Source organism: Chrysochloris asiatica, unplaced genomic scaffold (assembly GCF_000296735.1).
Source record: "Chrysochloris asiatica unplaced genomic scaffold, ChrAsi1.0 scaffold00045, whole genome shotgun sequence".
Taxonomy (NCBI): domain Eukaryota; kingdom Metazoa; phylum Chordata; class Mammalia; order Afrosoricida; family Chrysochloridae; genus Chrysochloris; species Chrysochloris asiatica.
Genome location: NW_006408563.1, coordinates 8,593,845 through 8,611,875, shown reverse-complemented (window position 1 = coordinate 8,611,875; position 18,031 = coordinate 8,593,845). Strand labels below are relative to the sequence as shown.

At 41.7% G+C, this 18,031-nt stretch overlaps 1 protein-coding gene and 1 pseudogene across 1 annotated transcript in view; both read left to right on the top strand.

The window, feature by feature from the left end:
- The window catches only part of LOC102833384 (uncharacterized protein KIAA2012 homolog), a 218,089-nt gene that overhangs the window by 20,519 nt on the left and 179,539 nt on the right, over positions 1–18,031 (top strand). Inside the window, exons 4-9 of the mRNA XM_006862029.1 lie at positions 1,013–1,168; positions 4,997–5,139; positions 7,086–7,269; positions 7,873–8,015; positions 11,035–11,203; positions 14,814–15,068. Coding sequence (XP_006862091.1) covers positions 1,013–1,168; positions 4,997–5,139; positions 7,086–7,269; positions 7,873–8,015; positions 11,035–11,203; positions 14,814–15,068 — 1,050 coding nt within the window. The remainder of the gene's footprint in view (positions 1–1,012; positions 1,169–4,996; positions 5,140–7,085; positions 7,270–7,872; positions 8,016–11,034; positions 11,204–14,813; positions 15,069–18,031) is intronic.
- Positions 13,061–13,426, top strand: LOC102837196 (annotated as a pseudogene).

Below are 18,031 nucleotides of genomic sequence, written 5' to 3'. Positions count from 1 at the left end.
AGGTTAAGTTCATCAAATTGTATCAGATTACTCTTTTTTTTCCCTCTTCTTTCTTCTTCTGGTTGAGCTCTGATCATCCAGTCATTGAAGCCAGGTCGAATGGGTATTATCTGCAAGTGTGGGTGTTCTTGTGCATATGCCCTCTCTTCTTATCAGCTTAGCCCAATGATCCTTGGCACCTTCTCCTCTCACCTCTCAGAATTTAACTACGTTTATGATGCTAATATGTACACTGATCCCTTCTTTCTATCCCTACTGTGACTCCTCCACCCTTCAAGTCCACATCTTCAATAAAGGCTTCTCTGACAACTCCAGTCAACACTCAACTGCTCATTTTCTGGCTTTCTAGCCCATTGACCCTCAGGGTCACACAATGGATCACAGGTGAGCTGTCTCTTTAAAATAGTGCTGCTGTTGTTAAGTGTGTTCAAGTTGGTTTGACTCATAGTGACCCTGTTTAGGGTTTCCGTGGAGTGGCTGGTGGGTTTGCACTATCAACATTGTGGTTAGCAATCCAATGCTTATCTATAGGGCTTATGCCTGATACCTCTGTATCTGCCCCACTGCCTACTAGAGGGTTGGAACGATTGGTAAGTCCCTAATAAATCCTTATAGAATGGTTAGATTGAGAAGGCAGTTGGTAGTAAGGCTTCCAGAATAAAGCAGGATATAGCCACTACCTTTTGTTCCTCTTTCTGAGGTTAGAAGAGTCTTATAACCAACTCCAAGACAGTGGCTATGTTTTTCTACCTGGGAGACCCAATTCTTGAGCATATCAGAGTGGAAGAAACACACAAGTAGCACAAGACCAGAGGTGCCCATGACAGTAGATAGAGAAGCCTTTATGGGGTATAGTTGCTTTTTAACCCCTCTCTTTTTCCAACTGTCTTCCTTCATGGGCAATGTACAAAGACAGGAGGAAGGGGGAAAGAGTGCAAGGGGGAGCCTCGTAGTTATCTCCAAGAAATTTAGATTGATGACCATTATTTTGCCAATAACTCCTACCCTTCAGGACACATCAAGGATTCGGTGCTGCTCCAAGACAGTCAACTTAATGTACTAAAGAACCTCAGGCCACAACAGGATCTTTCAGGTGCTCCCCCCAAATACCACTGCCTGCCTGTTTTCCCTCCATTTTGGATTCAACAAGGAAAATCTTTTGAACAAGGTACATGTTGATTTTATGACCTCTTCTCAAATGTTTGGATTTTTAGTACCTTAAAATGGAATGCCCCAAAGTAAGGTCTAGAGATTCTGAGTTCCATTGTTCTCATTTATAATATGAGGGATCTAGTCTAGACTAGCACTGTCCAATTATACTTTCTGCAGTGATAGAATGTTCTATAATATGTGCAGTCCAATATAGTAGTCATTCACCAGATATGGTTACTGCATACTTGATGTGAATCTGAGAAACTACATTTGTACTTGTGGATCTGAGAAACTACATTTGTAATTGCATTTAATCAAAATCATTTAGGGTCTAAATAGTTACATGTGGTTAGTGGCTACTGTATTGGACAGTTCAGATCTGGATTCTAGGTTTTCAATGATTTCTTAGGTCTTAGTTTCCCCTCTAACGTTCTTTGATCCTGTAGATGTTTACGCAGTGCTGGCTTTTACGCCAGAAATCTGTAGTATAATAGCTATCCTCTCACTTAGTATGTGTAAAATCTTGGGTAAGTCCCTTAACCTGTGTTATAGCATCTGCTTAATCATCGTGAAATGTGCATAGTAAGATCTACCACATTGCTGCACAGAAAACGATTATGAGCTCTGTTTAAGTAAATTGTGTTACAACCTGGATTTTAGTTGTCAATATTATTCCTGGGAACTTGAAACATTAAGAGTCAGAAGTTACCTTTGATAAGGGAGATGGGAAAAGAAGACTAAGTAACTATAATGGGCAAAGAATAAGGTCTTGTCTGGTTCCAGTATTTTTAAGAAAAGAAAAGAGTCCAATATAATATAAAGGTCATTTTTCTGCAATGAAAAAGGAATTTTCCAGAGGTAATAACAGTGCTTGACCAAGCTGTTCTTGGGAAGGAGATCTGGTCAGGATAAGGAGAGTAGCTGGTCTATCAGATGAGTGGAGAAGAAAGTGGCAGGCTCTCAGAGCCTCCCTCGTGCCACTAAATATTCCAACCAACCATATTGTAGTCATTGTCATTGTTGTGTTGTTAGCTGCCAATGAGTCAGCCGCAACTCACGGTGAACCCATGCACAATGGAACAAAACATTGCATGGTCCTGTACTATAGAATCACAATTCTTTTGGCCTATACATTGATCTCTATGCATTTTGCTAACGTGGTTAACAATCCTGAGACCAGATGATTCTGGGGCACTGAAAAGATCAAGTTTCTAGGCCATCCGTATCCTGGGCAATGGTAAACTTACCCAGCAACGCCTCTGTCTGGACATCTGCTGTTCATCCCCACATGGCACCCCATCTTGCCATTGTCTCACTCCTTTCTCTTCAAATACTTGACTATCTCCAACTAATAGCCTTAGACAGCAGGGTCCAAAATTCCTGAGCAGTGAATTTCAGTGCTCCAGTTTTCAGGTGGACAACATTGCACACTTAAAGGGTCAAGTGATTCCCTTGATTGTTTTCTACATCAATCAGCTCTCACAACCAGGTAGAAAATAGAGAGACCATAGAGTATCATGGTTAAACACATAGCCATTAGCAGCAGACTTTTAAATTATGTGACTTCTCTGGGCTTCAGTTTCTTTATTTATAAAATGGAGGTGACCATGCCTGCCTTTCCCAACAGGGTTGTACGTGGGAGTTAAATGGGATAATGGAGAGCCTGGCACATAGTAAGTGCTCAATAAACGTTTGTTATAGTCTCCCCTAACTTAGGTTTCTTAAGCATAATTACAAACTAATTGCAATGCCCAATTGCCTATAACCACATGAGCCCAAAATCAACTTTTAAAGAAGTAAAAGCAGCTCAGAGGCTGTAACTTATACCTTAACTAATGGTTTTATTGGTTTTAACTTTATTTCCCCTTGGCCTCCCTCTACTTACCAGACACTTTATTTGGAGAAGTAGTAAAAGCCTTGGCTGAAAATCGCAACAACCCCAACAATGTGATGTTGTTGGGCAAACTGCTTATGCTGCCTGCAGTCTCAGTTTGCTGTTTGTAGCGTGGAGGTAATGGTATTTGCATTCCTTCCTCCCGGGTTTGTTGTGAATAGTCACAGGAGAGGATGGAGGTAAAGCTCCCTAAAAGCTCTAAATTATTATCCCAGTGAACATTATTTGGATATCTGAATTCATATTTGATATATAGAGAGACCAAGTTTTGTGATCTCTTTCCAGCACTGTACCTTCCAATTCTTTGCTTATAAACCTGTTTCTATTAAGCATAAACAAATGAGCCAGATGGTGATATTGACTGAGAAAAATCCTAGGTCCCCCACCAACCACTCCCCCACCCCCCACACATGGATTGAGTCACATATTAATCTCACCTGGGCTATAGCCAAAGGGATGAATGTCGGTCTACACCCCTCTCCCCACAATGCCTGTGCCCCAACTTAGTCTGACATGTAAGAATGTTCAGTAGGCGAGTGGACATTTGGCCACAATTCTATTGCCTACACCCACAGAAATGTGTTTGGTTCCAGGTGATTCTGACTAGGAAGGATGGACCTGAGGTCTGGTCTGATCCCAGGAAATTGTTCCAGAATATCCACAAGGTCTTGAGGTCTTCTTGGAGGCAGGCCTCATATGGCCCTGGGCTACCTCAGATGACAAAGTCCCCATCAGACTTGCTTGGACCACTAAAACCTGACCAGACTCCCCTGAACCTACACCTGTGTCTGGGTCTGTTTCACCAAAACTCTTGACATCAACTCAAACCTGGAGGAGCCTTTAGGAGCAAATGGACAAAAGAAGGAAAGCTAGAAGAAAAGTGTAACCCCATAAGCAGGCATAAGACTCTCGATCAAAGAGGGGAATGGTGAGGAGAAGCGAGGGCTAGAGAACATAGAGGGAAGGTGAGGCTGGCTCAAGGAAGGAGAAAGAGACTTCAGAAGTCCAATGTCTATCATGCACACACAAGGCCCCAAAGGCTTCCCGATCCCTGGTTGAAAGACAGCCTCACATTGTTTCACAGAGTTGCATGCTGGGAGTGGAGGCATTGCTAAAGCTTGGCTCCAAGCAAGGCGGGTTTGCCAGACTGTTTCAGCAATAAATCTACCTTGAGTAAGTGATGAAAATAGCTGCAGGACCCTTTAAACCATTGATGAAAGATTTGTTAAATATGCTGGAGTCATCTGTTGACTCAGATCCTTCCTGAGGGCTGCACAGACAAGGTAAGCCAGAGAGCTAAGTAGTGGTCCCACTATAGTGCAAGTAGAGGAGGTTGGCCCACAACCAGCTATCTGCTGATAGCCTAGAATCCTAAGAGCATGCTTCAAAAGGAACACCTCAAGGACCACAGAACAAGGCACGCATCAACCATACCACTTTCATCCACTGCCCCTACACATTCATTATCTATCTGATTTGAGATCCAGACAACTCTGTAAGGAAAGAAAGGCAAGAAATTAGGATCCCTCTTTCACAGATGAGGAAACTGTGTCCAAGCAGTGAAGACTGAATCCCCGAGCCTCCTGACTCCCAACTTAGCTCTGTGTTCACGGACCTGGCTGTCACTTCTGTGAAGGTGTAATAAAAACACAGAGCTAAGGAAGGAGTTCTGGTAGCGTAGAGGTTACGACTCGGGCTGCGAACCTCAAGGTCAGCAGAAAGATGAGGCTTTCTGCTCCTGTAAAGATTTGCAGCCTTGGAAACCCTGTACAGGGTTGCTATGAATCAGAACTGACTCCACGGCACATAACAACAACAATAAGGAAGGAGTGGGATGAGGGCCTTGAGCATTTCTCAGAAACACAAGAAGGGAGACCATTTGAAAACAGGCTAACAGCATCATGCCCACATCTAGGGTTACAGGGCTGACCCATTATTCACCTATTGCAGGTCAACAGGACCTGGATGAAGGGGAAGCTGGGACTGGTGGACATGTGGACGAGGACTCAGTAGCTGAGAATCACAGCAGTCATAGGACTCACTTACCACCACTCAGGAAGCAGCCCTGGCAGGAAGATGAAAACTGGGCCCAGGTACCATTGCTCATGGGCTCCTCACATCATCATTTCATGGGGTCTTTCATGGAACAGATGATGGTTAGATGTGTTTGACCACTGTTTCCCACAGTGTCATCTGTGAAACCTGACTATTGCCAGATGCTCCACAAAAAAAGGGTTTTGTGACCAGATCCCTTTGGCGAATGCTGCATGCTGTATCTCTCTTCCAGAGAGTTAAATCACACATTTGGATATGAATGGCTTTGAGAAAGTCTGTCATAAAGTAAAGGAGCTCTGATAGCCTACTGGGTTACAAGTTGGGCTGCTAACAGCAAGGCCAGCAGTTTGAATCTACAGGTCGAAATATGAGGCTTTCTGCTCAGGTAAAGATTTACAGCCTCAGAAACTCGATATAGGCCCGCTAGGAGTCAGAATCAACTCGATGGCACACCATCATCATAAAGTAGCTGGTTTCGCTTTGTGTAACACAGGGTGTGCTAAATTTATTTAACTACAGATACTCCCCCACTCACTCCCTAATCTAGCAACTGTAGTCTTGTCTAGAAAATAGAGCTCTGGGTGTTTATTTTGGAAAACCTCGGTTTGAGCATAGTACCTTACTAGTTGTGGTGAGCATGCCAAGGAAACTTCCCTTTGAGCCTTAGTTACCTCTTCCATATCTCACACGGCTGCTAGGGGAATTGGTGATGGTGCTGTTGGTGGGTACCCTGAAGTCAATTTTTAATTCATAGAAACTCCTGGGTCGTTATGAGGATTAAATAAGCTAAAATGTAGAAATGCTTTCTAAACATAAAAGCTCATGTGTATGCATGTGTGTATACAGTATAGTGTGTTAGATGACTGTGGCTCAGCACAACATGAACAACATCTCTTCTTATCTCAAATCAACCTATTTAACTTACGAGAAAGTCGTACATCAATGAGAACAGGAAAAGGGGTGAAGCACCCCAGAGTGGAGGGGAAGGGAAAGAGATATTCTACGATGGTGTGGTGCTGTAGGATAAGTACTGGACCTCAAGGCCAGTTTGAACTGCAAGGTCGGTGGTTCAACTCCACCAACTGCTCCCTATATAGAGTTGCTATGCGTCGGAACCTACTTGATGGCACTAAACAATATGATGGATAAAGACAATGAGACTAGCACTTAATCTTTAAAATAGATTTTATTTTTTTTAGAGTAGTTTTAGGTTTCCAGAAAATTTGTGCAGAAAGTTCAGCAGTTTCTGTGTACAACGGAACTTCAAGAAGTTCATGGAAAAATGGAAATATAAGATAGTGGATTTTTTTCTATGAGCTTTTTGAAGTCCCCTGTGTTCCCCCTGCATACAGTTTCTCCTAGTATTAGTATCTTGCAATCATATGGTACCTTTGTTACAATTAATAGACATATGAATATATTATTATTAAGTTCATCATTGACATTGGGATCACTCTTTGTGTTATACAGTCCTGGGGGCTTTTTACAAATGCATGATGTCATGTGTCCACCATTACATTATCATACAGAATTGTATCATTGCCCTAAAATGCCCTTTAGCACCTGATTTTGATCCTCAATTAAAAAAAAAAAAATTGTAAGAAAGTACACTATATCAGGCATAGTTAAATGTCTTTCTTGTTGTATGCCATTGAGTCATTTTCCAACTCATAGTGACACTGTATAGGATTTTTGAGAGCAGCTGATGGTTTCAACTGCTGACCTTTCAGTGACCAGCCCATTGGTTATCCTATAGTGCCACACCAGGACGCAATGCCATTCTTACTGCCATCAATGATAAAATGTTTTATTGGAATAAATGGCATGTGAGATCTTGCCATTATAGCCAATTTTTTTCTTCCCAGCCTGCAAAAGAGATTTGCTTCTCAGAACCCTAAGTCTAGCTGCAGTCTCACTGTTAAAAAACCTGCTCTGTTCCTTTATAAAAGCCTGTTTACAGGAGTGTGTGTGTGTCGTTCCCTAGGACACGTCAACTGAGAATCACCCTCGTATCCATGCTTCAAAGGAAAGCCACAAAGAAAAGGCACAGCAGACCTCCAGGAGGGCCTTAGGGCATGCCCACATAGATCATTCCTGGCTCCTAAGTGACAAATCCCACATTGCATTCTATGGAGGCGCCTTCCCCAATAGGAAGGCAGATCTCAGTGGTAAGAAGCCAAGTGCCTTGCTTGTTGATCTGGCTAAACCTAATCTTGCAGAATTCATTTAAGCATACTAAGGCACATTTCCTTGTGCTGCTCATCTTAGAAAATAACAGCCAGTGTCCAGCTGGAAGTTGGCATTGGCCCCCACTGTCTTTCCTTTGTTTAGTGCTTAACTACACACAGTCTGGAATCAGACTGCCTGGGTTCAAATCATGCCCCATTTACCAGCTGTACCTGATCTTGGACAAGTTATTTAATCTTGCTGAGGCTCCATTTCTTCATCTATAAAATGGGATAATAATAATAGTGCATAAAGCTATTGTGAGGGTTAAGTGAGTTAATGCATGTAAAATATTTTGCACAATCCTTGTCCTCAATACATATTATTATTGCTATCATTCTCTCCATTGTCTTACTCAGCCAGCAGGAACCCAACTCAGAGCATGAAATCAGTGCTCTCTGAGTGTACTTCAGCCAAAGCCTTGGCTAGCTCAGTCCTCTGTCACCTTCTCTACCCATTAACCAAAAGGTGACAGAAGATGGAAGTCAATTGTCCATTCCCATACCTGCAACTAACAAATCCTCGAAATCATCCTGTTTCTGCAGACAAACAAGGAAATGTGAAGTTCCTCAAGGGCAGAAGCGATGGCTTGTTACAGAAGCCTCCTGCGGAAAGATGCCTTTTCCCTCCATTACCATCTGCCACTGGCTCAGAGAAAAACACACCTGAGGAACTTCAGAAGAAAAAGGTCGTGTATGTGTGTGCATGTGTGTGTGTGTGGTTAAGGTTAATCCCAGTCTAGGAACGAGATGGTCAGAAGGATGTCTCAACAGAGAACTGAAATTACTCACTTCCAAAATCACCATGTTGGACTAGAATAAGTTATAGTCATTTACTGAATGCTGAAAAGAATAAATTCAACAAATTTTAACAGTTCTCAATTCTACTTTAAAGCTTATTCTATTACCACATTCTCTGTTAGCAACAGAATCCTTTATCCTATTGTTGTTATTGTTAAGTGCCATTGAGTCAGCTGGTGGGTTTGATCTGCTGACCTTGTGGTTTGAAGTCCAGTGTTGATTCTACAGTGCTACATCAGGACTTTTCTTTGTTGTTGTTAAGTGCCATTGAATAGGTTCCAACCCACAACAACCCTGTATAAGGTTTCCAAGGAGCAGCTGGTAAGCTTGAACTGCCAACCTTGTGGTTTAAACTGACTTTGCAGTCTAGCGTATTAACCCACAGCACCACTCCTTGTTCCATTAAGGGGCCACAAGTTAACTGCAATATGTAAGGACAGAATTTGAGCTTGTAAGCAATTAGCCCACTTGAAACTCAAAATGCTCAAGATTGTGAATCCAGTAATCATTTGGTTCAATTTGCTCAATTAGACAATTTAAAGTAAATCTTTTCAGGTTTACCAAACCCTTCCAGAAGTTAAGAGCATCTCCATCCTTAGAGACGTCTTTAGCCATCTCTAACCTGGTCTTGTTTTGCGGTTCTTTGTGGGTCTTTGGTGGTTTAAGGGCACCTGTGAGGAATAGGAACAAGCATGGAACTCTAAAAGGTAAACGCAAAGGCCTGGCTTGGAGCCTCAGCTCTGTGTTAATTTATGTGAGTTACTCCACTATCTGGGCGACCATGACTATATCTATGTCCACAGATAATAATTCCAATCTACTAGGCTGAGGGGAGAATGAAAGGAGAAGACATACTTTATTTGTGTCCACTTAGCTAATTGTAGAATTTTGTGTCATCTGAAGTAGCTCCAAAGGAATAGTAGACACTCCAGGTGACCTTGGTGCCAACAAGCCATTGTTTATAGTCTGTTCAGGATTTTCTCAGATTTCCTGTAGCTAAACTGATTCTATACACCTTCCTGTCCACCCCAGAAGGGCCTCTGCTCCCACAGTCTCCTTTCGGCCAGGGGTAAGCAGCCAGAGTCTCACCCCAGGCTTCAGGACGGTACTTGATCTTAAACTCAAAGCCAGCCCAGAACTGAGCCAGGGTCAGTGGAAATGAATCGGTATACAGTTTAGTAGAGGAAGGCAATGTTTTCCACTATATTAAAATTCTGTTTAATTTTTTAATTAAAATAAAGAAATTAAGTCCTGAGCTTGTCAGTCATACCTCATACAAATCATTTTAATTTCCACATAGATTTCTAAATGCAAACCTTGTCAAACAAAATGCACAAGGTCAGTATTCAAAGACAGGCAGTTGGTGGGCAGCCGGGCACCTGGACAGTGAAGGCCTCCAGGAACATAAATACCTTATGTGCATGTGTTTGGCTAATACATTTTTTAATGTCTCGAAATTATAAATGCTACCCTGGTTGTATTTTCTTCCTCATTCAGCTCTAAAGATGTAGGATACATATATGTGTTTCTGATCGTTTTTTTCTTTTTGAGTTCTAAAAAAGTGAGAAATGTTTTTATTTGTTCTATGAAATTGAGTTCCCCAACACCCTGAAACTGAGCGCACACATGTCTTAAAGTTAAATTCATAGGTTAAAGGTTACAAGCTAAAAGGAGAAAATTGCAACAACTTTTGAAAAGCTGGGAGCAGGAGATTCTAACTACTGCCTCTAATCTCTCTCCTGCTTTCTCCATAAATACATAATACACACATATATGTATACATGTACACATATGTTACCTTATCAATAGAGTTAAGTCCTTTGCAGTCATGGCAACTCCATGTGGGTCAGAGAACTGTGCTCAGAAGAGTTTTCAATAACTGACTTGGAGTAAGTCAATCACCAGGCCTGTTTTCTGAGATGTCTCTGGGTGGACTCAAACCTCTAACCTTTCTGGGAACAGCTGAGCAGGTTAACTGTTTGCACCAACCAGGGACCCTACATATATATTCAAGAGGGGTTCAAAAAGTTCATGGAAAAATGCTATTGTCTTTTAATTCCGATTTTCTACAAACTTTTTGAAGTCCCCTCATGTATGCACATACATAAAGATACTTATATAAATATTTGTTTATGTATATATGTGTTTTGGTTTTTTTAACAAGCTCAAAAACTGGCTAAATGTGGCTGATTCTGACTGACAGTGATTTTTGGAGAAGTATAAAGCTAAAGGCGAGATATTCTGTTACTGGTTAGATTGAAATATTAAACTCTCATGAGAGAAGAATCTACTCTCGAAGTATTGTAGAAATAATCATAGTTCCACACATTACTATAACATAAATTAACTTACCTAACCCTCACAATAATTGCTTGAATTAAGTAGTATGAGTATCTCCATTTTACAGAGGAAGAAACTGAGACTTGAAGAGATTTTATAAAGCAAGCAAACACAAATCTATATTCCTATTTTCTGCCCCATCTTCTAGAAAAGTTGTGTACTCAATGTTCTGCTCCTTATAGTCTTCCCTTAACAATAGAAGCCAAAATGTCTCCCGGTTGATACATAGAGATCTCAGCTATATCATATCATTTCAGCGGGGCTCAGTTTCCCTAGCTTCAAGAGAAAAAAAAGACTATATTTCCTGTTAAAGGCTCTTGAATTTATTACATTTATAATTTTCAAAGTAATCAAAGGCTGGATTAACAAAGCATGAACTGAGCTCCCAGCAGGCAGAGACCCCACCTCCCACCCCAGTCAGACACACTGCTCCCAAATGAGTTCCTTTTACTTCCTCAGCTACATCCCTACCCAGCAGTACAGATACCATAGAGTTCACCCCCTGCAGGCAGCTAGGTTTGGAGACCTGCCATGTTGGTTTTTGTTTTGTTTTAAAATTTTCTCCAGGTGCCAAAGGCTTTGAAATTACCTTCCATCTCAGAAGAACCACCCAGACTCCTGGACCCCATGAGGAATCAATTGAAAGCCAAGGAGCCCCCAACAGAGCTCTTCATCTTTCCAGTGGAGATTCATTTCCACACCCAAAACCTCCCAAAAGGAAAAGCCTGCAGAAAAGGTAGGGTCCATTGGATGGTGCCAGAGGAAACTCCACCAGGACAAGAATGATGGGATGGGGGTCCAGCTAATCCAACTCATGCCTGTCTCCCACCTGACCTTCTGCAGAGAAATTTTTTTTTTTTTTAAAGAAAAAGGATAAATTGTGGGAAAAGATCACTTCTGGTGAACTATTTTTTAATTATGGTCCTTATTAAGCAATTTGTTTTTCTGAACCTTGGAAAAGACTAACATAATAAGATGTACTACCTCCAAGGCTCTTACATGCAAAGGAAAACAAGTATCCACATGGCATGTATTAAAGTGGAGGTGTAAGAATTTCCAGGCAGTTTTCAAAAAATAAATGCAATGTAAAACAGGATAGCTAAAAATGGAATAATAACAAAACTAGTTAAGAGGCGCTGAGAAATAGGTGTTATCAGACATCTGGGATAAGTTTGTGGATTCCAGTAAACATTGGATTTAGCTGAGTTCTCTGGCAGCCAAGGTAAGAAAGAATACTTAGATTCTCATCTTATAAAAGAAAAGTTTGTCTGAAGAGTCATTGTCTTGATTTTGGATTAATTTATGATGTTGCATTGTTAAATGACCTCTATGATCCTAGTCGGGGCAGCGATTTCATGTTTCTAAGCAAAATACAAGAGGCTACAGGCACAAGAGAGATCGATTCCTACTGGGACCTTGGAAGCCATTTCTATGGGTATGGCTTCTGAGTGACTGCTCACCTTACATATTCTTTCTGACCTTCCTAAATAAGGCATTCTACAGCACTCTTGTGCATTCTTGCTCCTGGGACTTCTAGTCAGTCAGAGGGAAAAAGCGACTTTAAACATTTGATTCCAATTTTGAGGGGTCCGCTTCTGAATTTTCTAGAAACGTCAGCAGAACTGCCCTTGGTTTCTCAGAGACATTTAAGTCCTAGGTGCCATACAGGCAGTCATTCATTTTGTTCTGAGGCAATCTGGAATTCTCAAGATGAACAAGAATGCCTAACTGTTGAGCTTAAAAGATCAGTTCATGAAAGAGGGCTTAAGGGAACCATAGGAAGAAATAGAAATGTTCTCAATCCTCATTGTCATTTTGGTTACATGGGTATATAATTTTACCAAAACTAATTGAAGATCTGGGCATGTCACAGTATGCAAACTTTATCTTATTTTAAAGCTATCCTTAACTCCTTAAAACACAGGGAGAAATTGAGTGTGTACACATGCAAGAAAGTAGAAGACACGAGACTATTAGCAAGATTGGTATAAAATCTTGATTGTTCTCCATGATTCCATGATGGCTGGCAGGAAAGTCAAGACCATGACAAGACTATCATGAACCAGATTCTTACAGCTATTAGAGATGTTGCTAAATGAGAAACAGGAAGGAAGTACATAGGAAAGTGGATTAATTGAGCTCTCCTGTCTTTTGTATGCTATTGTTGCTGCTGTGTGCCATCCAGTCGGTTCTGACTCATCTTGACCCTGTGTAGGGTTTCCAAGGCTGAAAATTTCTATGGGAGCAGAAAGCCTCAGCTTTCTCCCATAGAGCTGCTGGTAGATTCAAACTGCCAACGCTGCTGTTAACAGTCCAGTATGTAGCCCACGATGCCACAGGTCTACTATTGTATGAGGAGGCTTTAAAACGTTTGTGGGGAAATTTCATTCTCTTTTAACTCAATTTTTCCATGAACTTTTTTTAAAGCCCCTTCAAATGTCAGTGAGGACTCTAAGTTGCAATTGTCAGAAACACGTAATTCAAACTATCTTAAACAAAAGAGAATGTATTGCATCCCAGCTGAGGAGAGAGTTACTGCAGGGAGCTGCGAGTCTCACAGCTGCTCAGGGTGTTTTGAACTTCACCTATAAAGATGGGCAGAATTTTCCTTGACCACATCGGTGGCACCCGCCTGTTTTCCTCTGTTAACTGCAACACGATCCTGACCAACCCCTCTGAGCTCATCTCCACTTTTTTCACAGGGGCCACCCTCCCGGCATTCCTTTTTAACAAGGTAGTTAACCTGCAGTACAGTGAAGTTCAAGACCAGGTCATGCTCACAGGCCGCCACATGGTTCGAGATGTGAGCTGCAAAAACTGCAATAGCAAACTGGGGTGGATCTATGAGTTTGTCAATGAAGACAGCCATTGTTATAAGGAAGGCTGTGTGATCCTGGAAGGCTCTTTAGTTTAAGAAAGTGAAGGCTTTGAGGAGCATGTATCATCTGATAACTCCTGAAGAAAAAGACAGAAATACCGTCTTTTCCCAGGTCTTCTTCACTGAAAACACAAGCCTACTTACACACACTGTTACCTTAGCATCAGAGTAGTATTCATGGACTGCAGAACAACAGCTTGTGAGAATCTAAGATGGAACTTTTCTTTCTTTCTTTTTAAAAAATTTCCATCCAACAACAGTGTGTAGAGAATATTATGCAGATGCCGTTAAGGGGTTTTTTTCCCCCCTATTTTTGCATCTTGAGGCAGGACAGTCTAGCTGCAGCTATATAATGGGCTAAGTGAGGACAAAATCTGGGCTATTAGAGTGAAAAGTGTTTCATGTAAATTTTTGAAAGGAACATGATGTCAAGAGCATGGTTTTTAAACATATTTAGGCTTCATTTTAAAACCTTTTTAAAAACTCACCTGGTTCGCTAGCTTCAAAGGAGAGATCTGAATGTGTGACCAGCACTAAAGGTCCAGTGTTGTGCTTGTGCTGGTCATTGTGCCATATTCCTGTGGGAGATGAACCATAGCACCAGAGCACATTCTTGCTTGTCAGTTGACCCAAAGATGTCACCATTCCTAGTTATTTGTCACCACTTAATTGGTGTTGTTTGGAAAGTTTGCCTGAAATGGGTAGAACTTCTTGGTTGTCTTTTCCCCTGTAATTTAAGTGTAGCAATATAAATAAAGTGATAGTTGGGGGAAAAAAAGTGAAATGTATTAAATCATGTAATTGGGAGTACAAGGATCAGATAGTATCAGGCACAATTAGATCCAGGATTCAGAAAATATCTCTGAGTACTATTCCTTTAAGGAGCTCTGGTAGCATAGTGGTTACGAATCGGGCTGCGAACCTTAAGGTCAGCGGTTCGAAACTACCAGCTGCTCCGCGGGAGAAAGATGAGGCTTTCTACTCCCGTAAAGATTTACACCCTCGGAAACCCTGTACAGGGTTGCTATGGGTCGGAACCGACTCGAGGGCACTTAACAACAACAACACAACAACTATTCCTTTAAGTCTTCAACTTATAGATCTTTCCTCTCAAACAGACTCTCCCTCATGGTGACAAAGATGGCCTTCTGAAATTCTAGGCTAACCCCCTACCTATTTAGCCCCAGTAGCAAGGATGCTTCCTAACAAACACCCTTGTAAAAGTCCCAGAATTACCTTTGATTGGCCAGGCTTGGGTCATGTGGCCACCCTGGAACCAATCACTGTGGCTAAGACAAGAAGGTATCTCATCAGCCAGTTGTCAGTCACATGCCCACCCCTGAACCAGAGACTAAACAAACACAGCTCCACTTGATCTGAGTAGGGGAACGTTGGGTCCTAAAAGGGAGAGACTGCTGGCCAAAATATCAGCCATCTTATACAACTCCATGTTCTCTTTGTCCCGTAGGTGCTTCAGGCCCTGAGTCAGGACCGGGAACAGGAGAAGAGGCCAGGCCACTATGGAAGCCTCTTCTGAAACATGGGGCCTTAGAAAGGCCTAGAGGGTTAACAGTGCAACTCCCAGAGGACACGGGCAGGCACATGCTCTCACCTCAAGGTAGTTACTCTCTCCTTCCAGCATCTCACAGAAACCTCATTCTGAAGGGAAGCAAAGCAAGTCATACAAAGGTGCTCAGCCAAGAAAAAGGAGGCTGGAAGGGAGGTTAGTTCATCCCAAGCTGCTTGAAAAAGGCAGAGCTGCCTTAACCAAAGTCAAACTAACTTCGTGTCTAGCTCACAAGTTACTTACTCACTAAATCACCTCTCTATCAATTTTTTTCTGGTTGCACCTGATAAAAAACACCAAGTGTTCTAAAAATGTCCTGTTTGCCCTATATTTCATCCTATGTTTTTAACCAGTGAAGTTTCACTTCTCATCTGTTTATGAATATGTGCTTATTTATTTAAATTGAAATTATATACATGAGTTCATCTAGATATATATTTTCATGTGCTAGATAGATTGGAGCTATTTCCATATTTAGAAATCTTCCCATTTTCAGGAAACAGAATCAGTTTACCAAAGGGCAAGTATAAGATGATGGCATAATAGATGTTGTTACCTTTGACGAGTGGTTAACTAACTTTGTTGTTATTAAGTGCTGTCAGGTCAGTTCTAACTCATAGCGAGCCTGTCTAGGGTTTCCAAGGAGTGACTGGTGGGTTTGGAGTACAACCTTATGTTTAGCTGTCCAGTATTGATCCTACAGCTCCACACTGGGACTCCTTTCTCCAATTGTTGTTGTTAAGTGCCGTCGAGTCAATTCCGACCCATAGTGACCCTGTATAGGGTTTCCAAGGAGCAGATGGTGAGCTTGAACCACTGACCTTGCAGTTTAAATGACTTTGCAATCTGACGCATTAGCCCATAGCACCAAATGTAAAAAAAAATTCACTGCCATCATGTCAATTCTAATTCATAGATAGCATCCCTGTACAAGGTTTCCAAGGCTATAAATCTTTATAGGAGCAAAAAGCCTCATCTTTCTTCCATGGAGTGGCTGGTGGGTTTGAATTGCCAACCTTGTAGTTAGCAGTCTGGTGCTTTTTCTACAGCACCACACCAGGTCTCAGGTGACTTATAAAAACAAAAATTCTTCTTGCACAGTCAGGAAGCTGGAAGTCCAAGATCAGTGTGTTCCCCATGTTGATATTTTCTGAGGCTTCCAGAAAACATCTATCCCATGCCTCTCTCCTAGCTTCTGGTAGTTCCTAGCATTGCTTGGCTTATAACTGCAGTATCACATAGCATTTTTCTTCCGTCTCTCTGTCTGTCTATTTTTCTTGTTTATAAGGACACCAGTTATATAGGATTAGGACCCTTCCTACTCCAGTATGATCTTACATTAACCCAACTGGCAACATCTTCAAAAACCCTATTTCCAAACAGGGTCACATTCACGGGTATAGGGATTAGGACTCCTATATATCTTTTGGGAGAACACAATTCAATCCATAACCAATATTAACACTTATTGAATTTTTCCACTGTGCCAGACACTGTCCTTCGTTTTCAATGTGTTATTTCATCTATCACTCATACTAGTCTTATTATCCTAAGAGATAAGTAACTTCTTTGAGATCACCCAACCCTAAGTGGCTGAGCTGGAATTGGAGCTCAGGGTATCTAATGCCAGAAGCTGTGTTCTTACCCATTATAATGCACTCCCTTCAATGCACACAAACTAGAACCTTCTGGGAACATTTAGATTTTGTGAACTTCCTTTGATTATTGGTGTCTGGTTAGTCTTTGGTGAAAGTTAATCATCCTGAAGACTTTGAAGTTTCTATTAAACACACACACACACACACACACAAATATGGATAAGGTGGTTCCATATTTAAAAGCACTTGTCCAGTTGTGGGCTATGTCATGAAAACACACGGCCTGAGGCACCAAGACAAATTCAGTTCCAGTGAATTTTGTCTGGTGTCCCTCACCATGCATTGCCTTCACTTGTTGTAAGCTGCCATGTCCCCCAGGGACACTAGTATATAGAACTTTTCCAAATCTCTGCCACTCTGCCAGGAAAAAGCTATTCCAAGAAGTCACTAATACCTTGATATAAATTAGTTTATCTAATGGCCCAGTCCAGTCATAGACACATAAAGAAAGAAATCCAAAAAAGCTAGTCTTCCATGGCAGACTCACAGTGAGTAGGACTGACCCATTGCCACAGAGATTTGCAGTTATGCACATATACAAGCTTTCCCTTGGAGCCCTGGATTATTTCACCTCTAAAATCACAGAAAGGAGTGTTTGGTTGCTCTGCAGGATATGCAATGGACTGCTAACCACAGGTTTGCAGTTCAAACTCACCAGCCACTCCACAGGAGAAAGGTGAGGCTTTGCGCTCCTGTAAAGATGTACAGCCTCGGAAACCCTGTATGTACAGAGTCCCTATGAATCAGAACCAACTCGACAGCACATAACAACAACAACATCACAGAAAGGAGCCCTGGTGGTGCACCGGGTAAGCGGTCAACTGCTAACTGAATGATTGGCAGTTCACACCCACCCAGCACCTTCACAAGAGAAAGAACTGATCCTCTACTTCCGAAAAAACCTAGGGGGCACTTGTACTCCATCACATCCCGGGGTCTCTATGAGTGGAAAATGACTCAAAGGCACTTACAACAGCAGTATCATCGAAATGACGTCAAGTTTTATATATACACATATATATATTTATTTTTTGCTCCAGATATTGTGTTTTCTTTTTCCCTTGTTGCTGTTGTTAAGTGGCGCAGTGTTGTTTCTGACTCATAGCAACCCTGTATAGGGTTTCCAAGGAGCAGCTGGTGAGTTTCAATCACCAACCTTGTGGTTCAAGCCGACTTTGGGGTCCAGTGCTTTACCCCACAGCGCCACACCAGGACTCCTCTCTTCCTTATCAGCAGCTATTTCCTAAAACCAAGAGTATTCTCCTTCGTAATACAGTGATTGCAACATAATGATCACACTCCAGAAAGTTAACAGGGACGTAACCCTATTTTCTCATGTGGAGTCCATATTTAAATTTCTGCATTTCTACAATAATGTTCCTGTATAGCTGCTGTTTTCCTTTCCCATCCAGACTCCAGCTCAGGGACATGCATTACATACTTGTCACATCACTTGAGAAC